Source organism: Poromitra crassiceps (genome assembly GCF_964638095.1).
Source record: "Poromitra crassiceps genome assembly, chromosome: 20".
NCBI classification, from domain to species: domain Eukaryota; kingdom Metazoa; phylum Chordata; class Actinopteri; order Beryciformes; family Melamphaidae; genus Poromitra; species Poromitra crassiceps.
The window spans coordinates 30,526,966-30,536,965 of record NC_139637.1 but is presented as its reverse complement, the minus strand read 5'-3'; the positions used below and the strand labels follow the sequence as shown (position 1 = coordinate 30,536,965).

At 44.6% G+C, this 10,000-nt stretch overlaps 1 protein-coding gene across 1 annotated transcript in view; it reads right to left on the bottom strand.

Annotated features, from left to right (window-relative positions):
• Positions 1-10,000, bottom strand: part of rgs19 (regulator of G protein signaling 19) — a 16,062-nt gene that overhangs the window by 3,812 nt on the left and 2,250 nt on the right. The window contains exons 2-4 of the mRNA XM_083657162.1: positions 9,087-9,167; positions 7,138-7,372; positions 1-174 (exon numbers count right to left, since the gene is read on the bottom strand). The exon at positions 1-174 is cut by the window's left edge and continues 3,812 nt beyond it. Coding sequence (XP_083513288.1) covers positions 1-174; positions 7,138-7,372; positions 9,087-9,115 — 438 coding nt within the window. The 5' untranslated portion in view covers positions 9,116-9,167. The remainder of the gene's footprint in view (positions 175-7,137; positions 7,373-9,086; positions 9,168-10,000) is intronic.

Genomic DNA, 10,000 nt, shown 5'->3' with positions numbered 1-10,000 from the left:
GCCTTGGCTGGGGGGGCGGGTCATGGAGGTGTAGGTGGAGGAGCAGAGGAAGCGGGGGTAGGAGTCGCGGTGCATCAGGGTGTAGATCTGTAGCTGAGCGTCCTCGAATGTCAGAGGAGATGGCTCCTGCATGCGCCTGTTGATCCCCTCACGCACCCCAGAGTCCAGACTCACCTGACGAGGAGAGGAGAGATAACAGGATTATCAACTAATATAAATCATTATCTCTAAGGAAGATTAGCTTCACAAAATATAATTTAGCCAACTCTGTTACATCGCTGGCTTGCTGCGGAAACAGGGGGACCAGTAGCAGGTGCTCTTCCCTGTGCTCTCATGGATAATATCCCCGTCCCCAATGCCCGAGGGCAGAGACAGGGACTCTGTCCTATGAGTGAGCACCGTCCATCAGATGAGACGATAAACCGAGGTCCTGACTCAAGTTCAAGTTCATCTTTATTGTCAGTAGTTTACTAAGTATAAATCCAATGAAATTCTTATGCTCTTAGCACCCTCAGCCTAAACACACAAGGACATGGTCACACAGACCGACAAGACAAAAGAAGGTGTAAACCTACATAACTCTGTAGGCTACACAACACAACAGCTATACACTCAAGTGTATATACATACCACAATCCATCAATACAATACAATACAATGTGATTAACAAATACAGACAAAGTGACAAGTGGGTTTCAGTGCGTATGGTTCAGCTGTTCAGCAGCCTGACTGCCCTATTACTGAGACGGGTGGTGGTGTGTGATTTGATGCTCCGGTAATGTGTTTTTTTGGGATGGGAGGAGTGAGAACAGGGTATGAGCGGGGTGGCTGTTGTCTTTAATGATGTCCTGGGCTTTCTTTTTACAGTGAGCGGTGTAGATGTTATGGTCTAGCTGTTATGGTGTAGATGTTATATGTAGATGTTATGGTGTAGATGTTATGGTGTAGATGTTATGTAGATGTTATGGTGTAGATGTTATGTAGATGTTATGGTGTAGATGTCATGTAGACGTGATGGTGTAGTCTTAGATGGTAAATCAGCTCTTAGTCCTCTGTGACAGTATTTTCCTGTGTGTACCCTCTAACTGACACATACGCGCCACACAGGGGGGCCATATGTTGCCCATGTGTGCTTTATAGTAACGTTCAGTCAGAACTCATTTATAATTAAGCCCATAGTTAATGAACTAATCATGTACAAAACACACACACAGTCACATATTTTATATACTGTATATGTTGTAAGCCTAATTTTTGCCATCACAGCTGCTTTTTACATGTATGGGATAATACAGGCTAATATACAAGGTGTCCCAAGCTCTGAGTCATTATAAACTCAATTAGCTACAGAAGCTAATGTTCACATTCAGTCCTTGTATATTTCTCTCATGTGTTCATCATTCCTTTCCTCCTCTGTGTGTGTGTGTGATTGAGAAATGAGATGCAGGTGGTGTTCATCCTAATTGGCCTGGTCAGGTGTCAGATTGCTGCTGGCTGATTGGCTGGTGGAGAGCATTTAAGCCAGCTGATGCCATCCTGTCGCCCCTTGCTCTCCTCATTCCCAACGATGATGGCTGCTGTGCTGACTGCTGTGTTCTGTCAGGTAGGAACTGTGTGTAGACCTACTTTAGTAGTTCTGCAGAACTTTATTAAGATGTGTCTTTATCTTGGTAGACCTGTGCAGTCTAAACTGTAAATAGTTACCTTCCAGATCTACACTTTTGTACACTGTAAATAACACTTACCCAAGTAGCAGAAAGTAGGGGGAGAAGCCCTTAGTTTTTTGTGTAACATTTTCTGATGTTTATTTTGTAGGAGCTTATAAGTAAGAGCTGTGTCTTATTTAATCCATCATTTTCTTTTCTTAGGTAAATTTAAGGTTGGGGATTAGTTTGATTGGTTAGTTGTGTTGGGGCCATGCTGTGCTCTGAAACTAAACCTGCTACTTGTGAACTTGTGATGGTGGTTTGGCTGATCATCCTTGGGAGTGGGAAGAGTGGGGGCACTTTTGTGTTGCGGTCCCGTTCCCCGAGGCCGGTTCCTAACATAATTGGGTGCTCGTCTGCTTTTCTCATTCGTCAGCACGTCGTCTGTGAGTGTGTGTGTATATATATTTTATATGTTTGTCTGGTGGGCAGTCTTTGTGCAGGTGGTAAATGGTGTTAGTCAAGGTGGCTTTGCATGGAGCTGAGGAAGCTCATGGTGGTAAAGCTGGTGGAGATGTTGGAGGAGGAGCCGGTCAGAGGGGACCAGTAAGACTGAGGAGGGGCGTGACAAGGCAGGGCCGTCAGTAGCACCGTTCCTTCTCTTTCTGTGTAGACTGCTACCCTACAAGAGTCTCCGTACATAGACTTGCCTGTGACTCTGACTCCCAAGCCGTCTAAATCAGCGATACAGACGTATTTACAAGTGTCACAGAAACATTTCAAAGCCACATATTGAGAAGAAGAGTTCATAGCTTCTCGACGTCGGGGTTAGAAAGCTCGACGCTGCTCATAAATGCCTCTTTTCATCTGAAGTCTGTGCTGGTGATATTTTTTACCGAGCCTTTGGCCAGAGTGGCGCTGTGACGGCTGAGCGCTCTAACCTGGAAAAAATATCACCAGCACAGACTTAAGATGAAAAGAGGCATTTATGAGCAGCGTCGAGCTTTCTAACCCCGACGTCGAGAAGCGATGAACTCTTCTTATGTGGCTTTGAAATGTTTCTGTGACACTTGTAAATACGTCTGTATCACTGATTTAGACGGCTTGGGAGTCAGAGTCACAGGCAAGTCTATGTACGGAGACGGGACTCTTGTAGGGTAGCAGTCTACACAGAAAGGAGAAATGGTGCTACTGACGGCCCTGCCTTGTCACGCCCCTCCTCAGTCTTACTGGTCCCCTCTGACCGGCTCCTCCTCCAACAAACATCTCCACCAGCTTTACCACCATGAGCTTCCTCAGCTCCATGCACACCATTTACCACCTGCACAAAGACTGCCCACCAGACAAACATATAAAATATATATATATATATATATATACTCAGACGACGTGCTGACGAACGAGAAAAGCGGGCGACCCCCTAATTATGTTAGGAACCGGCCTCGGGGAAGGGGACGGCAACACAGAAGTGCCCCCACTCTTCCCACTCCCAAGGATGATCAGCCAAACCACCATCACAAGTTCACAAGTAGCAGGTTTAGTTTCAGAGCACAGCATGGCCCCAACATCAACAAATCAAACTAATCGCCAACCTTAAACTTACCTAAGAAAAGGATGGATAAAAAAAATAAATAGACACAGCTCTCACCTATAAGCTCCTACAAAATAAACATGAGAATGTTACAAAACTAAAGGGCTTCTCCCTCCTACTACTTGGGTAAGAGTTATTTAGTGTAAAAAAGTATAGATTTGGAAGGTAGCTATTTCCAGTTTGGACTGCACAAGTCTACCTAGACAAGGACAGATCTTCAAGTTCTAAAGAACTACCAAAGTAGGCTTACACACAGTGCCTACCTGACAGAACAAAGAGTAGCCATCATCGGTGGCAATGACTGCAAGGGATGGCATCCCATCTAACAGTGCAGACACAGGAAGTTGGTCAAATAAAAGTTTGGGGCTATCATTCAAAACTTTAATAGCGTTTTCTGTGTCATGTGTTCACATCATTCCTTTCCTCATTGTGTAATTGAACTATGAGTCCACTCATTGTACTCCCAACTATGATGGCTCTCTGTTGACTCTTTGCTGTGTTCTGTCAGGTAGGAACTGTGTATAGGCCTACTTAGTTCTTCAGAACTTTATGATGTGTTATCTTGGTGGACCTGTGCAGTCTAAACTGTAAATAGCTACTTCCAGCTCTACACTCACTTTTGTACACCAACATCTTACCCAAGTAAAGTAGGAGAGAGAAGCCCTTTCGTTTTTTGTAACATTTTCTCATGTTTATTTTGTAGGAGCTTATAGGTGAGAGCTGTCTTTTATTTAATCCATCCTTTTCTTAAGTAAGTTTAAGGTTGGGGATTAGTTTGTTGTTGGGGCCATGCTGTGCTCTGAAACTAAACCTGCTACTTGTGAACTTGTGATGGTGGTTTGGCTGATCATCCTTGGAGTGGGAAGAGTGGGGGCACTTTTGTGTTGCGGTCCCGTTCCGAGGCCGGTTCCTAACATAATTGGGGGCTCGTCCGCTTTTCTCGTTCGTCAGCACGTCGTTTGAGTGTATATATATATTTTATATGTTTGTCTGGTGGGCAGTCTTTGTGCAGGTGGTAAATGGTGTGCATGGAGCTGAGGAAGCTCATGGTGGTAAAGCTGGTGGAGATGTTTGTTGGAGGTGGAGCCGGTCAGAGGGGACCAGTAAGACTGAGGAGGGGCGTGACAAGGCAGGGCCGTCAGTAGCACCGTTTCTCCTCTTTCTGTGTAGACTATGCTACCCTACAAGAGTCCCATCTCCGTACATAGACTTGCCTGTGACTCTGACTCCCAAGCCGTCTAAATCAGTGATACAGACGTATTTACAAGTGTCACAGAAACATTTCAAAGCCACATATTGAGAAGGGTTCATCGCTTCTCGACGTCGGGGTTAGAAAGCTCGACGCTGCTCATAAATGCCTCTTTTCATCTGAAGTCTGTGCTGGTGATATTTTTTCCAGGTTAGAGCTCCCAGCCGTCAGAGCGCTCAACAGCGCCACTCTGGCCGAAAGCTCGGTAAAAAATATCACCAGCACAGACTTCAGATGAAAAGAGGCATTTATGAGCAGCGACGAGCTTTCTAACCCCGATGTCGAGAAGCTATGAACTCTTCTTCTCAATATGTGGCTTTGAAATGTTTCTGTGACACTTGTAAATACGTCTGTATCGCTGATTTAGACGGCTTGGGAGTCAGAGTGACAGGCAAGTCTATGTACGGAGACTCTTGTAGGGTAGCAGTCTACACAGAAAGAGGAGAAATGGTGCTACTGACGGCCCTGCCTTGTCACGCCCCTCCTCAGTCTTACTGGTCCCCTCTGACCGGCTCCTCCTCCAACAAACATCTCCACCAGCTTTACCACCATGAGCTTCCTCAGCTCCATGCAAAGGCACCTTGACTAACACCATTTACCACCTGCACAAAGACTGCCCACCAGACAAACATAAAATATATATATATACACACACACAACGTGCTGACGAATGAGAAAAGCAGACGAGCACCCAATTATGTTAGGAACCGGCCTCGGGGAACCGGACCGCAACACAAAAGTGCACCCACTCTTCCCACTCCCAAGGATGATCAGCCAAACCACCATCACAAGTTCACAAGTAGCAGGTTTAGTTTCAGAGCACAGCATGGCCCCAACACAACTAACCAATCAAACTAATCCCCAACCTTAAATTGACCTAAGAAAAGAAAATGATGGATTAAATAAGAGACACAGCTCTTACCTATAAGCTCCTACAAAATAAACATGAGAAAATGTTAAAAAAAAAACTAAAGGGCTTCTCCCCCTACTTTCTGCTACTTGGGTAAGTGTTATTTACAGTGTACAAAAGTGTAGATCTGGAAGGTAACTATTTACAGTTTAGACTGCACAGGTCTACCAAGATAAAGACACATCTTAATAAAGTTCTGCAGAACTATTAAAGTAGGTCTACACACAGTTCCTACCTGACAGAACACAGCAGTCAGCACAGCAGCCATCATCATTGGGAATGAGGAGAGCAAGGGGCGACAGGATGGCATCAGCTGGCTTAAATGCTCTCCACCAGCCAATCAGCCAGCAGCAATCTGACACCTGACCAGGCCAATTAGGATGAACACCACCTGCATCTCATTTCTCAATCACACACACACACACAGAGGAGGAAAGGAATGATGAACACATGAGAGAAATATACAAGGACTGAATGTGAACATTAGCTTCTGTAGCTAATTGAGTTTATAATGACTCAGAGCTTGGGACACCTTGTATATTAGCCTGTATTATCCCATACATGTAAAAAGCAGCTGTGATGGCAAAAATTAGGCTTACAACATATACAGTATATAAAATATGTGACTGTGTGTGTGTTTTGTACATGATTAGTTCATTAACTATGGGCTTAATTCATTTTTATTTTTTTATTTTTTGTACAGTGCACCTGAACGCAACATGCAAGATACCCGCTGAATAAGTGTCCAAATGTTCATGTCATTCTGGCCAATATTCTTCTGTTATAGCATTTCAGTCTGGAATATGGAATATCTTTCAATAATCTTTATGACTAAAAGGCCAAAAGTAATCTCATGTGTAAGAAATGGCTGTTCTACATTGAGGTAGAAATTTAAATAATTAACTTGTTGGTTTTGGATTTATTTAGCTTCAAGAGTGCATGTTCGTGTGACCCTCAACACAGGCTTTGAGAATCCCGGCCACTTACTGATACTTATGCTTAAATTAACCCACTCATATTCTGGTTTATTTCAAGAAAAACATTTCGGATAGTGGAAATTCTAATTGGCTGGTAACTTTAAAATCTAGCAGCCATATTGGCAGGTGGTGAAAAAAGTTAATTTCAAGCCCTGCAGGGAGAGTGTGGTGACATAGGAGTGAGTGAGAAAAGGATCAAATATTGGTGGTTAAGACTGAATAATGACATCACAACTGTTAATTTAAAATTAGTTATTCCTCTAAACCTGGCTTCAAATGCCCCAATTTTTTCAGGCTGGCGCCGTTCAGCCCCCAGCAAAATCTGGTAGCGAGGATTTTTTTTGTGGCCCTCTCTATCATCAAAGTTGCCCATCCATTACGGCATGACAATATTTGTTCGGCCCCCGGCAACAATCTAGATTTCTCATGTGGCCCCCCGTGAAAAATAGTTGCCCACCCCTGGTAGTTGCCCACCCCCCCCCCCCCCCCGGGGGGGGTGAAACTGCATGATCCTCCCAGGCAGGTATACGTCCTGCCGGTGAAACCCCTCGCTGTCAGGTGGAAAGAAGCGGCTGGCGACTGCACATATCGGATAATAGCTATCGTCTCCCCAGTTCTGAAGAGTGGGTGGAGCAACGACCAGGACAGCAGGGAAACTTGGACAGTGACGGTTTTATTGGGTCCAATTTTTTTTTAACTCCTACAGGTGCAGCTTACAACAATCTAAGGAAGTCAGGTGAGAGCTCTAGGCATAGCTCTCCTACCTCTTTGGGCGATAGTATGGAGATATAGTTGTCGTAGATGGAGCGAGCCTTCTCCTGGATGCTGCTGGTGTTGCTCTCCTGCCGGAGGTCCTCACAGGCCAGCCAGAACAGCATGTTCTCCTCACTGTACTCCGTCCGCAGGAACGCCCGGAACACGTTCCTCCCCGCCGGGCTCCTCATCAGCCTGTCAAAGGACTGGGCCCATAGACTGATCTCCTCCACCGAGGGTTTGGTGCTGAGGAGAGAATCCAAACACATGCACATTCATTTCTGCCAGGCAGCTGGCTCCTGGCCTGCATCTGGCTCTGTCGGAAGGTCGGAAGCTGAGAAGACTGTGAAACAGGAGCAAGTATCCGATGAAGGCTGACTGACTCACAACCATGGGGACAAAGAGTGACATCACTGATGATGTCATTCACTGATGACATCACTCACCGATGACATCAATGCTGGCATCACCACCACTCTCGACAGCTGGCTGCTGGCCTGAATCTGGCTCTGTCTGAAGCTGAGTGACTGACTCACAACCCTGAGGATGAGGTCATCAGTGGCCGGCAGCCAGCTAGCTGCCTGGCAATATTTTTGCCAGGCAGCCAGATGACAGATGACATCATCAGTGATGTCATCAGGCAGTAACACACATGCTGCCTGACATACAGTATAGAGCTCAACAGTCACGTAACACCTCGGCCCCGGGGTATTTCACCATTCATATTCTGCAATGAGATTTTCATCATTTGCCATAATGTCGTAACCACCCAATGTAGACTTACCACGGTGAAACGGTGCTATATGGTCCTTTAGAACCCACAAATATGTAAGATATCATCTCCTTGTTTATTTCTATTCAATTTCAGGGAGAAGTACTACACTACCCACAATTTGACAATGTAATATCAACGTTTTATTTTATTTAAAATTATCTCTGGCTAGGCTACTGCAGTACCAACGTAGGTCATAACTTGCTGAGTAAAGGGCTAAAACGGCCACTGAGGGACTGAAACTATTAACCTTAACGAGCAGTGTTGGGGGTCGTTACTCCAAAAAGTAATATATTACACATTACACATTACTTTAAAGAAACGTAATGCCTTACTTTACTTAATTACTCCCTGGAGTAAGTAATTTGTTACACTACTTGTTACATTAATTTTATGTTACTCCTCTACATCGGTAGACATGCATTGTCACATAATTGCCAGTTAACATTAAACCTTACGTTACACATGCCCACATATCAGCACAAACCCCCATCCGAATAAGGAGCGATCTTTGTTTCTGAAAGACATACAGCGATTCTATACTTTGACAGTAGGTATAGTATGTTAACGTCTGCGGGTCTTATATAAGACGTAAGTGGCTCGCGGTGCACTCGGAGGACACTGAAAACCATCTGAAGCTTTCTATGTTGGAGTCCAGGTATGTTTTGTACAAGGATGTCTCTCAATGCGTTGCTGTTAACTGCCCATTTTGTTGTTTTCTTTTTGTTGATCTCATCTTTTTCCTCTTCGACTTGAGTTGTATCACTCAGACTGCAGCTGCGGGCGATGTTTCAACGCATTCCTGCTCTAAAAACAACTTTCTTCTTCTGAAGTTCTTTTGTATTTCACGCCGTGACCACTGGAAGTGTTAACACAACCCGGAAGGATTTGGCCCAACCCCGCGTATGAACATAAGGTGAATAGCCTCTGAAAGACACTAATGTTGGCCGAAGATTAAGATTGTTTTTTTGTTGCAAAAACAAGTGCATGAAGCATCATAATAATGTTTTTAGGATGCCATCTTTACACCTGGCCAGGGACTACAGATGTAAACTAGCCCCCGGGCTAACTCTGGCATATTTATGGTGTTTGTTAACACACACTGTTTATTAATATGCACTGTCCCTGTGAAATAAATAAATAAATGAAATGAAATGAAATAAAAAGGTAAACTAACAGTGACCTCACCAGGCTTCACAGTTTGGGATGGTTTCCATCTTGGTGTCCTTTGATCTCCTCCTCCTCCCTCTCCTCCTCTCCTCTTCATTCCTGATGGAGAGACTGATGATAGTGTGGCTTTCAGACAGGAAGCACGCACGCACGCACGCACACACACACATGCACACACACACACACACGCACGCACGTGCACGCACACACACACACACACACACGCACACACACGCACTCGCGCACGCAGCCATTCTCACAACTGACAGATAAGAGTTTATGCAGACTTTCTCCTTCAACCACACCACCACACACAGAATGCAAACGCCAGAGGTGGAAAGTAACTAATTACATTTACTCTCGTTACTGTAATTGAGTAGCTTTTTGAGTATTTTTTTAAATCAGTCATTTTACTTTTACTTAAGTAAATTTTGTTTGAAATAATGTACTTTGTTACATTTTATATCGCTTCAGTAACAAAGTAAAAGAAATCCAAAGTTTCCCCAAGTTTTCTATGAACTGTGGACCACAAAAGGTCCAATCTATTGGCCCTCGCTAACTGCCAGTTTTGCCAACTTGTTTCCAAGGAAAGTAGCTATTGGCTGCTCAAAAATGACATGACATCATATGCTCATTTGCATATCAATATATAACCTACAGTCCCTGTTTTCAGGGACTGTAGGTTACTGTTGGTCAGTGAGACAGACAGACAGACGGTCAGTCAGACAGACAGACAGACAGACAGACAGACGGTTAGTCAGACAGACAGACAGACGGTCAGTCAGACAGACAGACAGACAGACAGACAGACAGACGGTCAGTCAGACAGACAGACGGTCAGTCAAACAGACAGACGGTCAGTCAGACAGACAGACAGTCAGTCAGACAGACAGACAGACAGACGGTCAGTCAGACAGACAGTCAGTCAGACA